The following is a 25805-nucleotide window of genomic DNA, read 5'->3' on the forward strand; positions in this document are numbered from 1 at the left end:
TTCACCTTGAGCAGGAGTCTAGAAACCACTTCTCTGGGATCATGGCAGGCAGGCCTGACCTCCAGCCTGCCATAAGCAGAATATGTGGCACTTGTATTTCACAAAGCAATGGGGGATCTGAGGATGTGCCTTCTCAAGGTTTCCAGTTCCTCATTTTCTGTTGATGCAGAGAATGGGTGAAGTCTAGAAGGATAAGATTCAGCAGCTGCAATACCAAAATGCTGATTTTAACACAGACTTACCTCCAAAGGTGGGAGGAAGACTGAGGCACATCCTCTGATTTTTGTTTTCTGTAACACTGCTCTGGCTGGGACTTAAAAGGGTGGGGGTGAATAGAATGCCTCCTGCTAAATCCCATCGTAACTTCATTCACCTTCCTGGGTGGTAAGGCAGGCCAGGACTTTGACTCTCTCTGTGACATATGGTTGTGTTAGGTTTAAACTGATGGCATATACTTACTGTATTGCTTTACACCATATTTCTCCTAAACACAATAAAGGTGATCACTGAGGGGGTCTAGATTAACAATCGGATGGCCACAGGTACACTCTGCAGATCTGCTTACAGCTACTAAATGTGGGAACATACACAGACATAAACCTGGATTAAGATCAAAACTGCATGAGTGTCAGAAAAGAACCACAGTCTGTGGGGCTAGGCATATCTGTATACGTGAGAGGTAACATCATTGCATTTTGCAAACACCAGACAAAATACATCCTAGACAGTGGGAGGTTTTAAGGAAAAAAGTTTGAAATTATGACTAGTAGAGAGAGAGAGAATGAGTACAACTGTTCACTCATTTACAAGGGTGTCCAGTGTTAGGTCAGTCTTTTTAGAGCAGATGAGAAGTCTTTGTTCATGCAGGATGCAAAGCCACCATGATGTTTTGATCCATTTGTCTGACTATTCATACAAAAATGGTCAACCAAGTGTGCTACACCTTACAACTCATAAATGGAACAATTCGGTGGGGCTATATTAAAGCTGCTCACTGAGAAGCCACATCAGAAACCAGCACAAACCACGTAGCAGCACTTCAATGGAGAATGTAAAGGCCTTGCTGTCTGCAGTAACACCATGGATGACTATAACCAACATACCCACTGATATCATTTGGTGTGTCAGATGTTTGGCAGTAAAGTCAAACAAGTTGGTTTTAGTTGCCCTAAACAGAGCATAAAATGCATATTATGAGAATTATCAAAAAAAGAACCAAGCATATATGTGGAAACCCACAAAACACTTAGCATTATTTTCAAAATATCAGACAAAGAAAGTTGATAAATCACCCTCTTTCAAAGAATATAGAGGGAAGTTTCTCTGTTCACCTGTGAGAGAGGGGAACTTTGAGCAGCCATCTGTCCCTGGAGGAGTGGTTCCAGCCCAGAAGTTAGTAGTTTAAAAAACGTGTTGCACGGTTTTGTGCACTGGGCAGCACAAAGTTAGCTAGGGTTAAATTATTCCCGGCTCCACTAAGTCTCCTCTTCAGTTTTTCACTTGAAACTAGTCTAACTCTCAACCTTAGCACTCAAAAAGCATCCTACAGTCCAGCACTTGCTCAGATCTAATAGCAAGCACTAATATACCCCGACACTTGACTGCCCAGCAGGGCAAGGCTCTTTATCCACCCCTCACCAACCAAGTGACTAAGCAGCTCACCCTACTATTCAGGCATGACCAAAGGGCAACTTCAGGTGTACTCTCCAGTCCAGCTGGTGAATCTGGGTATCCTGAGGCAATGTTACAACTGCCTCATGTACACAGACATATGTGAGAGATGCAATTATACAGCCAAACTGGAGGCTAAGGTATCTCCACCCAAGACTGGAACAGACCATCATGAGGAGAAGGTTAACACTTGCACCACACCTCCAGCCTTACACAGACCTACTAAACCAGCACTGGCAAAAAATACACAAATACACTAAATCATACTCGGAGGCTCTAAATAAAAACCTGCAAAAGCATCAGAGAGCTCCAAAGCAGACACCCACAAAACCTGCACCTCACGTCACAAACCAGACAACACATAAAACACAAAATCATTGTGTCGCACGATCACAGCCCTTAAGGCGAAATAACATACCTAACACACTAGTAACAGGTGACTCAATAGTCAGGCACACTGACGCCCCACTCACTAGGCTGGACAAGAAGGTTATTGTTAGCTGCCTGTCGGGAGCCAGAATCCGCCACATAACACAAGCACTAAGGTCACTCCAGAACAAGTACAAATATGACTGTCATTGTTCATGTTGGTGTGAATGACCTGAGCCGTACCTCCCTGGACTACATGAAAAGAGACATTTTTAGAGCTCTCTGATCATGTAGCCCAGGCAGGTATGACCCTGACCCCGAGTAGCATCCTGCCTTCACCTAGAATGATACCTCAGTATAAAGAAAAAATGATCAATTTCAACAATTGGCTAAGCTTCTGGTGTCATTCAAAGGGGATCCAGTGTCTGTCAGCCTGGGATGACATGCTCGACAAGCCACGTTGCTTCGCAAGAGACAGCTTGCACCTGTCACCCTTTGGCTTTCGAATACTGGCCAAGGCTCTTGCTGCCCCCATAGTGCCTTTTTTAGGCAAGGCTCAAAATTCAAACTCACCTCCGTAAACAGCACAAGTAAAAAAATGAGGGTTATGCTACTCAATGCCAGGAGTTTAAATCTCAAAATGCATGCGCTCGAAGCACTCCTAAGTATGGAGAATGTAGACATCTGTGCAGTAACTAAAACCTGTTTCAAGGCTACGGAGAGCACTCCAGCACTACAACACATACCACACATTTCGGCCACAGAACACGGACCGAAACACAAAAGGAGGGGGTGTATCCATATTCATCAAGGATACCCACACCTCCAGGTTAGTGGCACAGCATGATACCTCTGAGATCATCCATGTGCAACTAACATCGGGCAAATCTGGAATGCAAATTGTCCTACCGAACACCCTGATCTTGGGAGATTTCAATTACCCTACCATTAACTGGGAAAATTACTTGAGTACAAACTCTCAGGCTCAGAGCTTCCTGGAATTTATCAACTCAAATGCCCTGGATCAGCTGGTAAACTCCCCTACCAGAGACCACAACATATTGGACCTGGTCATCACCAACATGGGCGACAGGTGCTTCGTACCAGAGGTCAACCAGTCACTGGTTAGATCAGACCATAAACTAATCACCCTGGATGTCCACATCCCACCACCACCCCCAACCAAGTAAGCCACAGTGAAAAACTTTTCTAAAGCAAACTTCACCTTACTTAAGGCAGAGGTGGTAAGTTTCACAGCCCCCACACTAAAGGATAACCCTACCCAAGATGCAGAATCCTTTACAATTGCACTCTATGGGCACCTACAAGGATGCATAGATCGTGCCATCCCTAGCAAAACCAAGACTCACTCCCCTAAGAGAAGGAAACCAGTTTGGAGGCGGAGGAAACTAGTTCAGAAAAAAAGCAAATCCCAAGAAGGAAAGACATCCCTGATCAGTATCGGTAAGAAACTAAGGTCTCTCATAAAATCATCCAAGGCTATCTTCGAAAGAAAAATAGCCACGGATTTGAAAGATAACCACAAAGCCTTCTTTAGCTATGTCAAGAATCTAAGTGGCAACTCGCAGATATGCTCTGAGATAGTGCAAAATAGCACAAAATATACTGAACCTACTGATATTGGCAACATACTGGCAGATAGATTCAGTGCAAACTTCACCTCCCTCTCACCTTCAAAAGGGCCCACAACAATACTGGAAAAGTGTAGTGTCCCTGAAATCACAGAAGCACAGGTGAAAACAGCCCTTTCAAAAGCCAAAAACACAGCATCAATGGGGCAAGATGGTGTCCCAGGCTGCATCTTGCACGAACTACAGAACGAACTAACCTCCCACCTAAACATGCTGTTCAACCTCAGCCTCTCCACAGGCTACATGCCCACAGAATGGCACACAGCAATGGTTATTCCGCTCCACAAAGGAGGGGCCACAACTGACCCTGGTAACTATTGCCCCATAAGCCTGACTAGCCTTGTCTGCAAGGCTATGGAGTGCATCATCATGGAACTCATTAACAAAGATATTGGGAACCTCTAAACACTTGACCCGACCCAGTTCGGCTTTGTTAAGGGCAGATCATGCCTACTAAGCTTGGTTGACTTCTTCGAGACAGTTACCAAGGCCATAGACGAAGGAAAGGTGGTTCACACAGCCTACCTTGATCTTGCCAAGGCGTTCAACACCATTCCTCACTCGGGTATTCTAGAAAAACTCACCAGCCTGAACATACACCCCTACATCACAAGATGGGTTGCCAACTGGCTTACAGACAGAACTCACACGGTAAGAATAGCGGGCTCCAGGTCTGACTCTAAACCAGTCACAGGTGGTGTCCCCAAAGGCTCGGTTCTGGGACTTCTACTGTTCGGCATATATTTCTCAGAAGTACAGGCAAACATAGGAGGACTACGGCTAACCAAGTTCACTGATTACTGCAAACTGGGAGCCATAACTGACTCTCTGGCTGACAAGGACATCCTCCAAAAAGGCGTTACTGAGACAGACACCTGGTGTCAGTCATGGCCTCAAGCTAAATGACAAAAAATGCATAGTCATCCTGTTTGGGAAAAACAAAACACCCATGAATTACCACATAGGTGGCAGCCCGCTTAATACAGAAGAGGTAATAAGAGATCTGGGGTCCCAGGTAGATAGTAATCTCTCCTTTGACAATCATATTGCCAAAGTAGTTAGGAAATCCTTCTATGTGGCCCATCTAATTACTAAGGGGTTCGCATCTAGAAATAAAGAGATTATAGTGCCCCTCTACTCATAACTCATCAGACCCATCATAGAGTATAATGCCCCATTTGGGATGTACCTCACAAGACGCTTCCAACAGCTTTAAAGACCACAAAAGCACCTCACCAAGAGGATTACTGGCCTCAAACATATGTCCTCTGCAGCCCGACTGAAAAAACTCCGGCTGTACTCAGTGGCATATCGCTTACTCAGACGTGATCTCTGCCTGACTTACAAAGCCATGTCCAACTCGGATTGATGGACATGCTCCACCTAAAGAAATCCAAGTCAGTGCGAGCCACGCGCTCTAGTGAGCTAAGCCTCGCCACAACAATAAATAGAACATGCTGGAGGGATAGATTCCTGTCACAGAGACTCCCCATGCTTTGGAACAAAATTCCTAACTACATTAGGCAGAGCCCCTCACTAACACTCTTCAAGAGAAGCCTTGACGAGTGGATGGGTAACAGAAAATACACCCCTGGGATCACTGCATTGGCTCTGCTTGACAGAGGCTCAGTTAATTAATCAATGGGGCAGTGAAAGCCGACACACTCTGGCTAGGCTTATAAATGCCCTCGGGCAGATAGCCTAGTACCTACCTATGAACCTATAATATTTATATATGTTGAGAAAGTTCATGTTAATTTGGTTCTCATCAACAATTTAGAACAAAATTCAGTGTTACAGTAGAGTTATTCAGTTATACAGTCATCTGTTTATGGATAGTTTTTTTCTAAAGTAAGGTGCAGAGTTAGCGTTAAGGACAGGTGCAGGACTAGGACATATCAGTAAGGTGATGCTGGGTGACAAGTCCCCTGCACCACCTTACTAATGCATGCTAACCCTTACCCTTGCTAGTGTAGGTTCTTACTGCTTTCCACTGGACACTTCAAATTCTGGCAATGACTTGATTTACTGCTAATCACCAAACATCCACTAATCACTTTCTTAAAACAATGTTACTTGGTTATATTTTAATTTTAGTTTCATCATCCATAATATGGAAGTGGTATAAATGCCAAATAAAGTGCAAACAAAAGGGGAACAACAGAACAAGTAAGCAGTCCTTTTTTTTTTTTTTTTTTGCTTTCTTTATGTTCTATTACTCTGGTGACCATCAGCTCTCCTTCTCAGTTGCTGTTCTATTACTCTGGTGACCATCAGCTCTCCTTCTCAGTTGCTTCCTTTATGTTCTATTAGTCTGGTGACCATCAGCTCTCCTTCTCAGTTGCTTTCTTTATGTTCTGTTACTCTGGTGACCATCAGCTCTCCTTCTCAGTTGCCCTACTAAACCATTTGTGCCCCCTGGTCCTGCTGGTGAATTGAGAGTGAAATTTTACCCTGGCAGGGGAATTTTTCTTTTTTTTTATTCTTTAAGCACTGTCATCTGACAGCGAGTATTTGTCGACATGTTAGGGGTCGGTGTAGGAGGGGAAGCACAGCCCTCTACCCAACAGAATAAGCTGCATTACAGCAGTGGAATGTAATCAGATGGGTGGATGTCAGCAGGGACATCGAAATACCATCTACCCTGTATGACGAGAGGGAAATTCATGAGACAAAGCAACAGTACGCCCACTGTGAAACCTGCCAGCTATAGACTGTAAGAAGATCTCCTGTTCTCCCACAGCCTTCTCAGTGTGGAGACACTTCAGCCTTAATTCACCCTAGAGAAAATGTAGCTACACAATTAGGTATTATTATCAGACCAGGTAGTGAACATCATCTGGGGAAACTAAAGGATCCTGGAACATGGATGCTGGGAGCTGAAGGCCAAATATGTAAGTTTCTGGGGGTGGAAAGTGATCTCAGAACATATAGGAACACAGCACTCTACTGCATAATACAAGACCAATAATCAGTATGTTAGTCATAAACATAAAAATGTTTGGACGAGGACTTAAGCAATTACATACCACTCAGTAAAAGGCAGCAGTTTGTCAAACTGTTAAAACAGGCAAAATATGGATCGCACCCCTAATCAGCGAGCAGCTTACCTTGGTGAGAGTGATCAGCAGTCCGCGGATAGAAGTAACAATAATGATACCAACGAGGATGAACGAGATGTGCTGCGACCAAAACTTCACCTAGCAAAAGGAAACACACTCCATGTATTCAGTACAAGAAAACACTGAAATGGTCTTTCTGTACACTTACAAACGGAATATGAACATTACACAGGCAACAGCTTACGTCATTAGATTTTTCACAGGCATGTCTGTCATTAACAGTCAAACTGAATTCTAGCTGACCAGATAAGACAGAGGAAGAGCTCGTATTTACAATGCCGGTGACCAGGGATATGATCAATAACCTAGCTGCTGGAAACACTGATGATGGCGTGAAGAGGCTGAGTACTACCTCTCTCCTGAAACCCCCAAAATTTCACCACTGCACTAACTGATAAGGACACTAGAGGCAACCTTCAATGTGGCAACCATAAACACAATAGCAGGCCTGCCATACCACAACTCAGGGGCATGGACAGTACAGAGACTGACAAATGTTCCATGTTCAAGCCTGGAAGGAGACCTGCCAAGTGGGAAGCATATGCTGACCGATTTGGTAAACCTTCTAACAGAAAATTTATGTTCAGAGGTAAAAATGTTCCCCAACAGTAACAAAAAGCACTAAATTCCACCCTAACATATAGTAATTCTGCATAAAAATCTACCATATAACACTCAAAATAGGATTTTTACCAAGTATATTCACAAAGCATTTCATCTGTAAAAATAACTTCATAAATGTGGCAGTCACATAAAAAGAACAGTTTCACAGAAAAAAAGGCAGTTTTCATACAGAAAAAAGGCAGTTTTCATGTACAAAAGTGATAAAATGTAAGATTTTCCCCTGAAGGAGACTAATCTCCCCAGCTCTGAAAGGCTAGCTGACCATCAGTTCCACAAAGACTGCAGAGAAGTGCTTTGGAGGCAAGAAAAATCCTAAGCTTTTGGCATACAAACTGCTTTTTATATGGCTCTGTTCATGCTAAAGGCAATTTGGGTACTTGAAAGGTGCCTTACAGCTTTTAAAGTTGGCCAGTGACCATATCCTAGGCAAGGCTGTAACCTATAGCTTAGGCTAACACAACAGTGACCTAAATGTTCAACATCTTCAAAAGCTGCTGGGGAAAATAAGGGGTATATGTCAGAAAGGGAAAAACCAAACCACAGAACGAAAACTACTCCAGCACTTGGCCCTATGTAGGTATAGATTACTGTAGGGAGTGAGAAAATTGTTATCAGATGACAGTGGCAAAACAAAAAAACTAAATAAAGCCAGTTCTAAAGCAAACGTATGAATAAAAGTTGAAGTGCTAGCAACTTTTACCCCTGAACCCCACGGAATGAAATCCTGCCAAGATTACCAAAGGTTCAACTTTGTTTATTTAACTATGACAACATTCTGCATTTGAAGTAAACCGCTTCATAAGAAGCCCATCCACCTGCAAGAAACCTTGTGAATGCTATTTATCCAATTGTTATGTTTCGGTAACAGTTACCACATCAGGATTTTGAGCTACAAAAAAGTGTGTGTGTGTTTGTGTGTGTGTGTCTGTGTGTGTGTCTGTCTGTGTGTGTGTCTGTGTGTGTGTGTCTGTGTGTGTGTGTGTGTGTGTGTGTGTGTGTGTGTGTGTGTGTGTGTGTGTGTGTGTGTGTGTGTGTGTGTGTGTGTGTGTGTGTGTGTGTGTGTGTGTGTCTTGGAATTAGTGCAGTTGCAAACTGAATGCAACCCTCCATATTCAGGTTAGGATGCTAAAATGAAATTTCCTCAAACATAAATGAAAAAAGAAACAGTAACTTTGTAACATACATATATACAGAAAGATCCCAGACTATACAGTCAGCTGTCAAAAATTAAGTAAATGAAATGTCTACACATTTATGTTTTCCTACAACCTACCAAGCCATTTTCTTCTGGCTATTTAACTGATCAGCTTGTAAATAAAGACCATTCAGCATTCTCAATGAGCTAAAACGATCCCTTACAAGTGTCTGAAAGGTCATTTACAATGCCTCACTATGACTTTATGAGAATAATTTTACATTGAACATACAGTCTTGAAGCAAACAAGGAATTCCAGACCTGTGAAGTCTGTCCATATTAATGCTGTTTTTGGATAACGTGAAATGTGGTATTAAACAGTTACTTCTCCCAAACAAAAATGTCTCACTCTCATCTCATCCCAAGGAATCTGACCGTCGCATATTCTCAGGGAGGTGGCCCCATATGCCTTCAACACCCTACTGTAACAAATGTTCCTTCATGACACTTCTGAACTCCATCAAGTCTCATTCCTTATAATGTATGTGTTTTTTAAGTTGTTTGCAAAATGTGTGCTTTTTTGGAATCCAGAGGTGTTCGAAGTATGTATGCATCTCCTAGGCCTTTCTTTCACTCCATTTTTGGCAACTGCTTTAATCTCCCTTTATAAGGTTTTCGGCATACATCATGCATCATTTTAATAGACGGCACATAAATATTCTGGATCCAAGTGTGCACACTGCAATCTTGTGCAACTGGATAAAATAGCAAGTCATCAAAAGAGGACACTATATTGGGGGAATCGTCTTTATTCCCAAACTGCAGCAGCTGTGGGGTAAATTATTTTAAGATAAGGATACAAGAAACACAGCCCCTTGCATGGGGTATACAGGGCCTTGACCCCAATGAAAAGCACACTGGCAGAATCAATTCACTGAACCACATTTGTAACTTTTAATTTGGAGCAGCATTCAAAGAAACAGCGTTTAGTGAGTTAGTATAAATCCCATTTGCTATCCTTTTCTGGTATTCTTTCATCCATCAGGTGTTTTCTTTTTCTGCAGAGTGGTACAAAGTGCTCCTCATGGTGTCCTTCCAATCAAGTGTATTCTGGAATAAAATGACATTCTGTCCATCTGTAACATCCTCACACTGAGCCCTCGGACAGCCCTTCCCCAGTGAATGCGTATCAGTAATGAGTGCTGCATGCTTCCTTCTATTTCTTTTACAATTACAACCTACACGCTTGTAATGTTCAGATTTTTCTCCCTCAGATGTATCCTATTACATGTTATTATCATTTTTTTTTTTTTTAAGTATAAGCTGCTGTATTTCTCCTCATTGCTTCAACCTTACTACGTCTGTCTGTAGTTTTTCGATGTCCTATGTACTGAACTTACTACACACGTATCAGTCCCATGCAAAGACAGCTTCCATTGCAGTACCTCTGCAACATAAAGGCATTAAAGGGGATCAAATACTGGCAATGACTTCCATTAGCAGCACTCCGTTAAGGGTGTACATACCATTTAATATTAACTACCGTTTCTGCTTGATTCTCCACTGGCTACAAATCACAAGCCATGTCTTTTCTACCATGCAGGCTGGCATAAAATACTCCAGAACTCCAATGTGTGGTGCTGTAAGACATCATGTTAAACCTGGGAGCACCATCTTGCTTCAACCTAAGCAGAGGTTTTTAGTGGGTCTTAGTTTCAGAGATGTTCTATCTCTGAGTCTTGCTTTATCACTTGACAAGATGGGCCAAAACAGTGTGATTGAGAATTTGAGCAGGGAAAGGTCATTATGGGAAGTCCTAGGCAAGAGAGATGAGGCAGAAAGTTCACTCCTTTGCTGACAAAGTTGCTGGGTCAAATGCAGACACAATGCCGAACAGCAAAGTCCAGAAAGCAATCATGGACTTACAGATGCTAAAAGGTCTTTGACAAAAAGGGCAGCCACTTACGTCAAAAAGAACCAAAATCCCATAATGTAGTCATTGACTTATGGATGCCAACAGTAACCCTTACAAGGGAAGGCAGTGGGCACATCTTTTCAACAGTGGTCTAAGTATTTAAAGAAGACCCTACATACCAACAACATTTGACTGTTTTTCTCTCTAAGCAAGCTATTGATAAGAATTCAATCAACTTCTTGAGCTTATACTCACCAGGAGGAGTTGCAAGACTTGGATGCTACACTCTAAATGGCCATGTTGTAGGGTATAACAAGAGGTGAGACATGCACTCTTTAAACACCCATACAATTTGGTTTATGGATATGTAGATAAAATGCCCATTCACGTGGCCCACCAGGCAAACAAAGAAGACATTAAATCTGCATTCTGGCAGCAGCAAGGACAGCAAGGACAAAAAGGACAGATAAGATAAAGGAGGTGACAGTAACTTATTTATTTATTTTTTTATGGAACTGACATTTGGCAGTTAACAGATAAATGAGTCCAATGCAGTACAAAGCTGGGGGGGGGGGCTCTGGGGAATGCCATTCTTCCCTGTAGCTGGCACATTCTACTGCTCACTGAACTAGAATAAGCAGATGGTCAAAGACCTCTCAAAAAGTGGGGTTCCTTTGGGTACAGCAGCAGTTACAGTGCAGAGTAGAAAAAAACATTTACTTTCTGTTGCTACTTATATTGTATTTTTTTATTTATTTTTAAATGGCTTCCAAATCCTTGCACTACTTTGTCAAATAACAGTACTTTGTGAAGTGAGCTAACAATACTTCGCTTCACTAAAGACTACTTGTGAGTCTTCGAGAGTTTATACAGCACTGAATCGGTTGATTCAGTAATAAAGAACATCGTGGAAAGTTGTTTGGCATTAGAAGCTAAAAGATAGGACCACAGGGTTTAATCCGGTATTCTAGCTACTTGTCTTGTTTTCTCTTGCACATTTCACCCACTTCTAACTTAAAGGTCGGGACCTGCAGTAAATATGTGTCTTTTTTGCATACCTAATGTATATATTTATTTATTCATTCAATATACACATTTTCTGTAGTCTATTAATCATGATACATATTTTTAACAAGACTGCTGAAATAAAACAAAATATGTGCTGTAAAGTCACGGTGGTGCAGTTCGATTCTCAGCTAGGGTGCCTTCTGTGCGGAGTCTGCATATCCTTCCTGTGATCATGTGGGTTTCCTCCGGGTGCTCCGGTTTACTCCCACATCCCAAAGAGATGCTGTAGGTGGATTGGACACTCTAAATTGGCCCTAGGTGTGAGTGTGCGCATGTGTGTGCCTTCTGTGGAAAGTTGGGCGCCGGGCTGTCAACTTGACGACGTAAAACTCCACTGCCAATCATGAGCGGATAGTGGCGACCCCTAACCGGGAAAAAGCCGAAAGAAGAAGATGATGTGCTGTAAAGCTGTAACAGTGATGCCCCAATACATCACATACATGGGCCCTCTTAAGACCTGCTATACTGGTCACTTAGTCAAATGAAATCAACAGGTGGAATCAATGACATTTAACTAACAAGAGGTTTCGGCTGTCAAATCCATACTTTTTCTGCTTCGCAGTCTACTTCTCTGTAGGCACAAATTCTTGCATAGATGATTCCCACCATTAGCCATAGAATAAATACAACCACTTGCTCCTGTGTTACATTACTAAATATTCACCACATGTTGTGCTATATTTTTGCACACCTACAATCCTGCACTCAGTGGGACAGCATAAGTTATTCATACTCATAACCAAATCTTGTTTGGCTTGCTGAGCCCTTGATTACACTACAGAAGTGTGATGGACACCATAAGTCTCTTACATCAAATTGTATTCCCAAATAGTTGACAGTGATCTCAATTCCTCTTGTGACCGGATCCGTCTTGCCAACACGATCAAACACTATGTTGATTGTAGCCTGAAACAAAGCAAAACATAAAAAATAAGAGGAGGAAGGCTGCTGTCTTTTACAAGAGACAACTATTCTGCTTTAGTGCAAGGAAAGTTAGAACAGCCACAGGTCTGACTACAGTTTCTGAACTCTAAACATCCTGTTCAACAACGGTGAAAGTACAAAGAAGCTCATATTATAAACCTTCGATAAGAAACGTTATTTGGAACAGTATGCCATGAAAGTTACTGCCTCCTTCACGTGTTATAAACTCTGAGTTAGAAACAAACTGCAATCACCAGAAACCAGCAGGAAACATGATTAAGGTCCTCCTGTGGAAAGAAAGAACATGTCCGACTCACTTTTAAAAGGCCATCTAAGGTAAACAGGCTGGTGTCACAGCAATCGTACACTGCATGGCCAGTGAGAGGTCACTGAGGTGTAGTGCATTTTCATTAACTATGTGAGAACCACAGCATGCATGTATACTTGGTGAAAACACATGCACGCACGTGCACACAGCAGGACAATTAAATGCAGCTGCAGATAAGTAGTTTGTATGTTCTGCAGATTCCACTGTGCTCACCTCAGCATGTAAGAACACAGAACTTACTAGCTAACATAAGAACATACTAGCTGAGAGATCACAGGGACCATAAAATGCCTAGCCATATACACCTCAAAACAGACAGAGCTGAAAGTTCTTACTACCCTTTTCAAGCACTTAATAGCACTCTTCTACCAAATCAAGCAGGGCTGCACATAGTAACCTTGGAGAAAATTTGTGTCTAACCATCCAGTCATCAGGACTAGCCTGGAAGTAGCTCAAGTAGTACTTTGTTTGACCTGTAGTGGCATCTTATTCCGCAGGTTAGTAAAATGCTGAGTTAGAAACCTACATCTCCAGTGGGTCTTGTTTATTTGTTGGTGTAGATTTAAGTCCTCAGTGTGGGGGGTATGTAAAGCCACTGGTTTTATGAAGAATAAGGAGGTCAAATAGGACTGGGTCTTTCAAGGCTCAAAAAGCGAGATGCAGGTAAACTTGCGGCAACCTACAAGATGCCAAATATAAGGAAAGCTGTACTACTCTATTGGGGTAGTTGAAGGATTTAAAACCTTTAATTTTCTTGGTTAGAAATATTAGGGGCCTTTGCACTTGAGAGATATGTTTGGATTTGTACATGCCAAATGGGGGACATTGTAGTAAATGATGAGCGTGATAAGGGAGTATGGAGGTAGGGTGACTTCTATAGATCTTAAATGTAATTTTTTTTTTTTTTTTTTTTTACACACGCCGTCTACTTGAATGCACCACTCCCAATATGACAGTATCATACCTTGTGTATTATGAATTAAAAAATGGAAATATGTCCTATTCATAACTTTTTGTAAACACGCCTTAACTCCAGCTCTATACATCACTTCACTGCCATGCTTAGCAAATTATGTCACCTTGCCGATGATGCCTTTGTTTTATGTATGTATGTACCTTTACTAAGACTTAGAAATTAGACTTTGAAAACACTGATGAGGACACCTATTTCAGAAGTACAGAGAAGTCTCCTGTGAAGATGAGTATAGTCTTATGAGATGCACAGAAACTTTACTTACCTGATACCTATATTCTTGTAGAAATCAATAAGTTAATAAGCTTGTCTAATTTTTCTATAATACCAGCACGGAGGATAAGCCTTAGAGAGGTTGAGATGAGAACTGTGGACAGAATGACCTCGGTCTACAGTCCCTGTAAACATTTCAACAAAGATCAGTAGATTCAGAGGATAGGACCTGCTAGCATTGCCACCAGTCATTTTTTTTCAGACTATCCGGAAATCAAACTGATTGACTGGTAGTCTGGAAAACACTGTACAAACAATGGTATTCTGTTTTACAGACTGCGATAGTCTGTTTCTTTTATTTGAAACAGAATACCATTGTTTGTACAGTGTTTTCCAGACTACCAGACAATCAGTTTGATTTCCGGATAGACTATCGGAGTCTGTAAAATCTGCAGATTTACTACGCTTTTTTTGTGTTACAAAAAGCATAGTAAATCTGCAGGAAAAAAAGGCATCATGATTGGAAAAAGACAGCATTCCCCCTTGTGTGATGCAACTATGATGTCACAAAATGGGCAGAGCTGGTGGGGTTATGGGAGGTGCACAGGGTGTGGACTAGGTCCGGTTTTAGCCACAACGAAAGGTGGCAACGCTAGGACCTGCCCTTCACAAAACCAAACTGACTGAGAGGTAGATCAGTTAGTTGCCTGTGTTTGCAAACATTAGTTCTGCTATGGTATGTTCCATGGCTTTACCTATAAGGATGGTAAGGCTACCTGTGTCTATACAGGAGTCCCCCTTGTGTAGTGGAGTCACAGTGAATGTTCTCCAGGCATCAGGAACAAATCCTGTAGGTAGGATGTGGCTGAACTGTTTCAGCAGAGGTCAGTGCGTATTTGACACTAATGAGAATGAAGCCTGGTATGCTGTCTGGTCGCATGGAGTATTATTTTTAGCCTTTGATAGGAATTCTAAGACTTGCTCCAAGGCGATCACAGGGAAAACTAAACTCCCAGGGATAGTGGGGTTAACAGTGTAGCTAAGGAGCAAAATTAGCCCTAAATTTGTCTACTAATATATATATTAGCTATATCTTTGAGGTCAGAATGGGTGACATTATGAATGAGCTCAGTGCAGTGCTGGACATTATTCCATAATTTTCTAACATAACTGAAGAAAGATATGTAATTTTCTTTGGAATCTGTAGCAACCACATGTTCACGCTCTGCTCTACATTTTCTAATACTGTCTTTAAGTCCCTTGTTGGCATGTTTCAGTGCAATCTTGAGGTAGGGGCATGGAGTTTCTTGCTAACCAAGGTGGTTTATGGAGTGGTGCAGAATGTGACCTGTAATGTGTAACACACACAAGTTACAAAAATTTCAAATATACATGAACATGCACATAAGTTCTCTGAAGGCGGCTAATAACTTCTGGTCAGTAACTTGCAGCAAGAAAAAAAAAAAGATGATCCAGGGGAACCAGAGGCTCTTCAGAACTGTTTTTAACTTTTATTTTATAATGCTGAACACGGAAATGGGGCAACAGTGGCAAGGGACTCTGGGACCCCAGAAGGTCCTTGCAGCCACCATGAGCTTGATGAAGCATACTCCAGCACAAAAGTTTCCAAGGGAGAGAAAATAGGCTCACGACATGGGGAATACATGGCATATTCCTCCAATGCACTTTTATTCATTGTGCTGAGCTCTGCTGAGGCAACAGCAACACAATTAAGAATGCAACCTGTTTTTCCTCAAATGAAAGTTTTGCCTCAAATGCAAATTCATAAAATGAATGTTTAAATGAAAGTTTTCAACTAATTACTGCACGTTGATCCTGATGCTCTTCTGGAAGACGTAACATTTCACTGACAAGTTACACCACCACAACACGTACATGTATGAAAATTTCAGTACAGAAAATCCAAGTTTGTGCTACAAATGTGGTACTACCCTAATGTCCATTAAAATGCTATCGCCACTCCCATACAGCTCAAATGACTTACTTCCAAAAATGGGTTCATTCCACCTGAACAAACAAATGAGAAGTCCTGCTGTGGATAAGAAAGATCCCATTTACTCTAACAAAGCTTAGACTGCCTACCTGTAATTCTCTCATCAATAACGCTTTAGGTTAGTAAACTGCTTCTGCTAGATCATGTTGCCTTTTAACTGTGATGCCATGCTGGGGACAGGAATAGGTACTGAGGAATATGATGTTGGCTAGAAGCGCAACAAAGCTGAAGGGGAGGGTCAGGCTCACTACATTTACCTGCCTTGTTAAACTGAAATTAACACATGAGCAAAGGGGAATTTATCAAGCAAAAAACAATTCTGACCAAGTACAACCCTACTTTAAATGCTACCTTGCACAAAATGGTTGCACAGGGAACACATCTATCAAATGTTTAAATTCCAGTTGCTAGAAGAGCTAGTTCATGGGATCCAGTTTTCTTAAATCTTTTTTCCATTACTATAGGCACTATGATCAACTACATGGATTTCTCATAGCATAGCATAGGTCTCACAACACTAGTACTGTTGACAACAGCCCAAGATTAAAGACATTGTGCCACCCGTGCTGAAAGCCATGTAAAAACTGACTTGCTTCAGCAACTAAAGGAATTAATCCACAACAAGCACAGTGAAGCCCATGAGCTTGCATAAGGCCGACTGGTTACGAATGGCGACCAAAAGATGTAGCGGTGATAAGGAGGCTGGGACGGTCTTCCATGTTTCACTCAATACTCCCGCTAGTTTGTAATCCACAAAGGACTTGTACTAGAATGACTGAAGTATTCATAAAGATGCATCTGTCTCTGTAACAGTCCACACAAGGAGAACTTGCACAGAAAGGCCTTGCTGGGCAGATTATACCTTCAGGTTGCCAGCTTCCTGCACCTGAAAATAACAGCCAGGTTTCCGATTTGGTGCATGCTCTTCTTGACTCAACTCCACAATCTCCCTCCTCTACCCTCCACCCCCAGTTTATGCACATATATGCTCCACCTTTGTTTTATATATTCTGAAATTTAATTAAAGTTTATATAATTCCCAGTACAGAACTGCCTAAGAGTCACTGAATGCAGGATAATTTATCTCGGTGCACACAAACTTTAGTAGATGTTCCAAACCCAATATTACCTCCTGGCTTAAAATACGGCCAAGTTACAATAGCAGCAAACCAGAACACATCCTAATTTAAGGGGTCACAGTACAATCGCTAGTTCGTTTGGCTACTTCAGATGACAGTAGGATGGGAATGAAGAAGTTGATTAGTGGGGATGTGGACTACACACAACATACCTCAGCATTTTCCATAATAAAAACAAAAACAGACAGTATCAGCTCAGTGATAAATACAGTGCTTGTACCAAATAACTACTGTTAGATAAAATAAGTAATTGACCGGAGCCACAAATAGGTAAAACTGCTTTCCTTTGATTAACAAATAAAATGCGAGTTAAAACTTTTGCCTTTCGGCTTCTTCAGGCATATAAAACAAATTTCACTCTAACAGTTTAAATATCAATTAAAATGATTTTTATTATTTAAATTGTTAAAGTGAATTTTGTTTTATATGCCTGAAGAAGCAGAAAGGCGAAAGTTTTAACTGGCGTTTTATTTCTGAATTTAAGGACAAACAGTTTTACCCATCCGTGGCTCCAGTCAATTACTCATTTGCCATAATAAAATCCCTTTTTTTCTAGGTCATTTTCCACCATACCTGATGACCATTCAAACCACCTCCCTCTGGACCTGTGCCTATTTGTTCCTCCACAGTATGAAAGCAACAGCCATCCAGAAGGGCATAATACAGGCAACCATGAGGGTGCACTTGTATCCTCAATGGCATTCTGCTAAGAGGGCTAAGAAGGTATTTGTAATGGCTATGTGATGGCTTAGTGAACTGAAAGCTGGCTCAGGAAAAGTGTCCTTTTTGTTGTTATCCCCCTCCAAATGTGTCAGTATGCATCTAGCTCCATGTCCCTTTCCCACCAGGGTGAGCACACCCATCCACTGTCAACTTCATAAAGTTCCTGAACTGCTATTCGCACTTGGGTTCACCTATACCACAGCCAGGAATATATCCCTCTACACAATAGATGCGTATAACAAAACGTTTTTCATGAGGAATTATCCTTCAGGACACATTTTCAATAGTGCAGCCACCCCCACTGCATTCTCTTGCTGTCTTCTTTTTTACACATGCTTACACAAGACTTCTTTTATAAACATAAGTACTTGGTGTGGGTGGTAGGTCTCATTTTACCAGTGACATTTACTGCTGTCAGTCAATCAATCATGGAATAGTAGTTTTGTAACCCAAATTATAAAATACATTACAATTTGTTATTGTAGAAACCACAATAATGTCCACTTCTGCCACTCAGAGAAAAAATGAAAGTTACGTACTTACCATAAATTTACATCTGTGTTGTCATATTCTGTCCACAGATGGGTGCCAGATCTGACATTGGATCCATTTTTGGACGGTTGAAAAAAAGAAGTTATGTACCTACCATAACGTTCCATGTTAGTTGTCTTCTTCTCGCCTTCTTTCTTGCTGGTTGGGTTCAGAGCTGAGACTCGGCCATCTTCAAAAGCTCGAGAGCTGCTTACTGGCTCTAGGCCCCCCTATATCCCATGATGCCTGGTGCTAGATACCCAGATCTCGTTTGGTAAGTCTAACTGCAGACATAATAATAAAGGAATCCTATCCTAGGATGCATAAATCCTACTGGAGAGACTACTAGTCAGTAAGGAATAGCCAGAGAAGACTCGGCCAGCGAAAAATCAAGAAGAACTCTTCTCGGTCCACTAGGATAGGGGGATGGAGGTTGGGATGCAAGAAAGAAGGCAAGAAGACGACAACTAACATGGAACGTTATGGTAGGTACATAACTTCTTTATGTTAAGTTGTCTATCGCGCCTTCATTCTTGCTGGTTGGGATAGCGTCCCTAGCACCTAAAATCCTGGGTGGCTCATCGGAAAAGACTCTTCAGAACAGTGGAACCAAAATCAGCTCTGCTCCTGGAAACCAAATCCAACTTGTAATGCAAAATGAAAGTATGTGGGTTGGCCCATGTAGCCGCAGCACAAATAGATTCCATGGGCAACCTAGCCTAAAAGGCCACCGAAGTAGCTAAAGCTCTGGTGCAGTGACCTTTTGGTTTAACTGGCAATTCTTTATTCCTCAGTTTATATATGAATGTGATGACAGAAGTCAACCACCTGGATAAGGTTACCTTGGAAACTGGAAGACCTTGTTTACCTACTGCATAAGACAGGAAAAGTTGATCTGATTTTCTAATGTCCTTGGTTCTATGCAAATAAAAGCATAGCTGCCTGTGAACATCTAACTGATGCAACTTATATTCCACCCTGTTGGAGCGGTTAGGGAAAAACACAGGAAGGTCTATGGACTGATTCAAGTTACTCTCTGAAGAGACCTTAGGAAGGAAGGACGGATTAGTCCTAAGAGCAACCCTGTCATTGTGGAACACGAGGTATAGGGGACGGATAGAAAGAGCCTGTAGTTCCGAAACTCTTCTGGCTGAAGTAATAGCTACCAGAAAAAGGGTTTTCCAAGATAAGAACTTCAATGAACAAGAAGCTGCAGGTTAGAAAGGGGGCAAAATTAGAGAAACTAAAATCAAATTTAGATCCCACAGTGGTGGAGGATCTCTCACTGGGGGCCTGAGCAGAGTGGTTCCTTTGAGAAAAGCTTTACACAGCTTATGAGACAAGATATTGTTTTCTGACAGGCCAATGTGAAAATTTGAAATTGCATCTAACTGAACTCTAATTGTAGCGGAAGCGGACCCAGCATGGAAGAGTTCCGCAAAAAATTCCAAAATGTAGTGTACAGTGGCTGAAAAGGGGTCTATACTTTTAGCCTCTGCCCAGGAAGAAAAACGTTTCCACTTACTAGCGTAAGTTTTTATAGTCGTAGACTTGTGTGATGACAAAATTATTTCGCACACAGAGGGGGAGATATCTGGAAGCCTGGCTAAAGTTTGAAGTGTAGCAACCAAGCCGTGAGCTGGAGAGAGTGTAGGGATTGGTGCAGCCCACCCGACTGATGAATCAGGAGGTCTGGAACTAGGTCCAGATTCCAAGGCTGCTCGAGAAGATAGCGATGCAGGAACGGGAACCATATTTGTCAAAGCCAGTAAGGAGCACTGAGGATCATTTTGCAACCCAATATGGTAGCTTTCTGAATTAGCTTTGGGATTAAGGGAAAAGGAGGGAATGCATAAAGAAGTCCCTGGGGCCAATCGTAGACTAGAGCGTCTCTGGGGGAATGTCCGGGAAGTGGAAGGAGAGAGAAGAAATTGCTGCACTTGCTGTTGAAGGGAGATGCAAAAAGGTCGCAGCAAGGTTGGCCCCATTTGCGGAAGATTTGGTCCGCAACTACCTGGTTCAGAGGCCACTCGTGAGGCATGAGAATTGCTCTGCTCAGTCTGTCTGCTATGATGTTGGACCTCCCAGGGATGTGCGTTGCAATCAGAAATTGTTGGGAAGAGATTGCCCACTGCCAGAGTCTGAGTGCTTCTCGACATAGGGGGTAGGACCTGGTTCCGCCCTGCTTGTTGATGTACCACACTACAGACATATTGTCCGTTTGAATTGCAATGGTTCCGGTAGGAAGAGAGTCCTGAAGAGCCTGCAACACTAAGAGCACGGCCCTCATCTCCAAGACATTTATGTGCAGATGATACTCGTGAGGTTGACAGGTGCCTTGGACTGTTCTGCCCTGATAATGTCCCCCCCACCCAATCAGGGAGGCGTCAATGGTAACTGGAGGGGGGAGAACAAATGGTCTGTCATGGAGCACTGATGTGGAGACCATCCACCACGCAAGATGCTTCTTGCATGCTTGTGTGATCATAATCATGTAAGACATGGGAAGCTGCTGGAAGGACCATTGGGTGAAAAGAAGCCACTGGAGAATCCTCATGTGAAAAGGAGCTAGAGGGACAAGTATGATCACTGCTGCCATGAGACCCAGAGTTTGAAGGACAAACCTGGCTTGAATCCTTTTGCATGCTAATAAAACCTTCACATGCTGACGAATCACTAACACCCTGTCTGGTGGGAGGCTCGCTAACATGTCTTTGGTATATAAATTTGCACCTATAAAGGTGATAGATTGACAGGGTGATAATGCAGACTTTTCAAAATTTTTTGTGATACCTAGCCTGGAACAAGTATCGATAGTGCAGTCTCTGGCTTGCAGAAGGTGATGTCTAGTGGTAGCAGTGAGGAGCCAGTCGTTGAGATATGGAAACACCTGGAATCCCTGCCGTCTCAGGTGAGCGGCAACTACTGCCATACATTTGGTAAATACCCTAGGGGCTGTGGTGAAACCAAAGGGCAGAGCTCTGAACTGATAATGGCTGGCTCCCAGCCGGAAAAGAAGGAATCTTCTGGAGCATCTGTCCATTTTGATTTGGTAGTAAAAATCCTGAAGATCTATAGAGCACATCTAATTGTCCTGACCCAGGAAGGGCAAAATGGACTGTGGAGTGACCATCCGGAACTTCGTTCTTTGTACAGACCTGTTCAGTCTGCTGAGATCCAGAATGGGTCTCCAGTCCCCTGTCTTTTTTGGTACCAAAAAGAACCTTGAGTAAATTCCGGATCCTTGTTGGTCTGCTGGGACTTGCTGGATGGCCCTTTTTCTTAGCAGTTTTGAGACTTCTTGCACTGCTTGGTCCCTTAGATTGGGTGGAATGTCTGGAAGGGACTTGTTTGACCTTAAGGGGGTGCGAATCAAAGGAATTCTGTAGCTTCCGGATATGACGGACTGTAGCCATTTGTCTTGTGTTATGTCTTGCCAGGCTCTTGGGTACAGCGATAATCTTCCCCCGACTGCCTCCAGAGGTGGGCAGCCGGGCAACCCTTCAGGGATGCTGGAAGGGCTTCTCAAAGAAAGATTCTCTGCTGCCCTGATTTTGCGGACCCCCTCTGCCACGAGGGCGGCGTCTGTTATTGTTCCCTCCTCTACCCCTGGATGGGAACTCACCACGTGTGTCAGGCAAGGCTTCTTGGGATTTCCGGAACCACATCTTTCCACTCTTCTGACCCTTACGATATGGTCTGGAAGGAGTGGAAAAACAGACTCCTACGGCAGAGAGAGTCTTGCCTTCCTGCTCACACCTGGTAAGGGTATCTTTCACCTGTGATCCAAAGAGAGAGGAACCATCAAAAGGGGTGTTGGTGAAAGACGCTATGAAAGGTTCCACAAAGTTACATAGCCGCATCCAAGCATGCCTCCTTAGGGCCATGCCTGTGCCTGCGGCTCTATTCGCACCATCGGCTGCATATGAAATGAGCCTCATGGAGGAGTTTACCACTGAATTAAGAGTTGCCAGCTGGGAGGCTGCCTTAGCCTGGGCCCCCTCAGCTGATGGATCTTGGAGGGTATCTCCAAACTCTTTCAGGAGATCCCTCTGAAGACGGGTAAAGTGGCACAGGTAATTCAGGGACTGCATGGAAAAGGTCGCTGAAGAGAACATCCGCTTCCCATATCTGTCCATCGTCCTGGACTCCTTGTTAGGGAGATGGACAGATGAAGTTTCAGCCAACTCCTTCTTTGTGGCCACCGCTACCACCATGGCATCAACGGGGACACCTTTGGTCAAGAACCGTTTGTCCTGCTGTGCAGTAATGAATTTGGCAGGTCTTCTAGGGGTCGGTTCCACTGTGTCTAGAGCCGTCCAGGCCTTCAAAGCCACCATAGACATCAGTGGGTCAAAAGGCGGAAACACCCAGGACGTGGAAGGTCGGGATCCAAATGTATCCAGGAAAACAGACTCATCCTCGAAGGGCTTAGGGCAGTCCAGTTCCCCCTCTGCCTAAGCATCTCAAGGATGTCCGAGAAGGAGACATCTTCAGAGGAGGATCTTGGGGACCCTTCAGACTCCCTTAGTCGGTATCCGATGTGACAGACTCTGGGGAGTCAACATGCTTCCTCTTGCATTTCCTCTTGCGAGGTGGCTCCTCTGAATGATCAGGGGAGGCCTCAGAAGAGAAGGATACACCCAGTGGGGTGTCCTAGAGTGCTGGATCCCCATGCTTGGGGTCTGGAAGAGGGGCAGAGGCTGACGCAGGCACCCCAGGGGGAGGAGCCGATGGGGTCAATCGTGGGACTGACTCGGGGGCCAGTACACTCATCATCACCTCGAAGGCGTCCCTGCCCGGATGCAGAGAGGGCTCTGGTTCCGAAGAAACCAGAACCCTCCCCGCACCGAGGGGGGATGACATTTTGGCTAGGGCCTGCGATTTTAACAGCCTACTGACCACTCTTTCCAAGTCATGGTCCGAAAGTCTAGAGGACCGAGAAGAGTGGGATGAGCGATGACTATGCTCCGATTGGAGCAGAGCCGACTTTGGAGCCAAACGTATTGACTTCAGAGAAGGAGACCTGGATCTTTTCCAACTCTCAGACAGCTCCGAAGAACGTGTTGAAGCCGAATGGGAGGGAGGAACATCGGTTCCAGCCGGAGCCGAGACAGATTGTATGGCTTCACCAACGACTGCTCCGAACTGGGAGCCGAAGATTTAGGTGGCCTGGAAGATATCACGGGCTGAGCCTTCGCTGGTGAATCTTGGGGTTTAAGCAAACCCCTCATGATCAATTTGTTTTTGTGCTCCTGCAGGACTCTTAGACTGAAAGCATGGCAAATCAAGCAAGAGTCCTGCAGGTGCACGGTGCCCAGACAATAAATACAAGAAGTGTGACCATCTGTCAGAGACATCTTCTGACAGCATGAGTCACACTTCTTGAATCCGGACGGTTTAGAATCCTTGGACATCCTAGAGGAAAACCAAGGAAAAGAAACACACACAGAAAGGTTAAAGTAACTAGCCACTAAGAATTACACACTACAATTACCACAACCAAACTGCAAGTACTATTACAAACAAAAACTATATTCAACTATCACTAAACACTAACAGTGATAATAAAGGATTTTTTTTTTTTTATAGAGGTGAGAGAGAAAAAGGTTATCCTCTAACTTAAATGGAAAACCTTTCTGAGGTAAGGAAAGGGAGAGAAGGGGGGAGGGGAAACTCTCTAACTTAAACGAGTTTCTTGGGAGAAGTAATTGGAATCTAAAGAAAAGTAGCTACAATACAACAGTCTAATCTAACGAGTAAATCTACACTAAAACTAGCAGTTTTGACAAGAAAAATACAATAATAATAAAGTTTTATACGACCCGAGCCAGTAGAACAACCTCGCAGCAGATGCGGCAAACGAGATCTGGGTATCTAGCGCCAGGCATCATGGGATATAGGGGGGCCTTAAGCCAGTAAGCATCTCTCGAGCTTTTGAAGATGGCCGAGTCGGAGCCGAGGATCGGCTCCAAACCCAACCAGCAAGAATGAAGGCGAGATTGACAACTTAACATCTTAGGATCTGGTGCTTAGGCTCCTCCAATACCCCTAATTCACCTGCCTCACAGCAGTTACCTCATATTGAGTTTGCCCCTCATAAAGACAACCTGAACAAGGTCTTCACCAAAGGTGGAGGATGGGAGAGAGATTAGGGAGACACAGTGGCTAAACTCCAAGATTTTGTTATTTCTCTTTGTTTACTGGGAGATTACAACAAGGATTTATCCCATTTTCCGAATAGATCCAAGGAGAAAAGCTCCACATATTAGGCAAAAAAGATAAAAAAAAGACATTGGGACTTCCAAGAGTGCTGCAAATTGAGCAACAGCTTAATTTCAGCTTTCCCAGTGTGAAAACAAAAACTCAGAAGACACAGCCAGGTAAACCTGTATTTTTGCCAGGTAAACCTGTATTTTTGGATAAATTCTAGTAACTGCCTAGTAAATGGGCTGCCTGGATGTCAGCAAAAAAAGAAATTTAGAGAACTTAAAAGAAAATCAACCTCACAAGGTGAGGAAAAATACTGACTGGGAAGAATTATGCAGCTGTTAAGCAACAATCAGTACAAGCACCAGCTTTGGTGTAAGACATGACTTCCAGTAACCTAAAGGAACAAATAAGTCAAATGTACTCGGGGCTGATTAAAATAAATAAAACTCTAAAGGAATATATCAACTCAAATAACAAAAGGCTGGAAAAAATGGAGGAAGCTTTAAAAAGATATTTGGATGAGGTGATAAATTTGCAAAAATCAGAGGCAGAAATAAAGAAAAGGCGGGTTGAACAAGACTGCAAAAGAAGAGAGGTTTCAAAAAAAATAACAGAATTAAAGGACAAAGCGTGTAGTGAAAATCTGAGATTTTTTGCTGTTCTAGAGAAGCTAGATGGAACAGACTGTATTAAGTTTATGAAAGCACAGATAAGCAACTGGACAGGTGTTCTACGGCAGGAGCTGTTAATTGAAAGGGCACACCAGAAGTACGCTCCAAAGCTAGCCATGAGAAATCAACTTAGACCTTTAACAGTAAATACGTACTCTTACCAGGAGAAAGAGTTGATTCTGACAAAACTGTGGCAGAAGGACAAAGTAATAAAAGTTGGAGATGATACAGTGTTTGTGGAAAATGATTACTCACTGTGCACCAGGCAAAAAAGGAGTAAATGTATTCCACTAATCAGAGAATGTCAAGAACAGGTGTGTGACTCAAGCTGCTGTACCTAGCTATTTTCAGAATATTCTTTCCTGGAGGGACAAAATCATTTTCTGATGCATAAATACTAAGGATTAAATACAAAAAATGTGTCCAACCAAAGGTAAGTTATGAAACGGGAGATTCTGCTTCTTGTTCTTCTGATAAAGATCACAGAGAGACTATGCCAATGAAATGTTTTCCAATATTT

At 42.8% G+C, this 25805-nt stretch overlaps 1 protein-coding gene across 1 annotated transcript in view; it reads right to left on the minus strand.

Annotated features, from left to right (window-relative positions):
• The window catches only part of LOC122802497 (Golgi pH regulator), a 467960-nt gene that overhangs the window by 138973 nt on the left and 303182 nt on the right, over nucleotides 1-25805 (minus strand). Inside the window, exons 11-12 of the mRNA XM_044072150.1 lie at nucleotides 12367-12462; nucleotides 6803-6892 (exon numbers count right to left, since the gene is read on the minus strand). Coding sequence (XP_043928085.1) covers nucleotides 6803-6892; nucleotides 12367-12462 — 186 coding nt within the window. The remainder of the gene's footprint in view (nucleotides 1-6802; nucleotides 6893-12366; nucleotides 12463-25805) is intronic.

This window comes from Protopterus annectens, chromosome 5.part0, assembly GCF_019279795.1.
Source record: "Protopterus annectens isolate FY-2018-M chromosome 5.part0, PAN1.0, whole genome shotgun sequence".
Classification (NCBI taxonomy): domain Eukaryota; kingdom Metazoa; phylum Chordata; order Ceratodontiformes; family Protopteridae; genus Protopterus; species Protopterus annectens.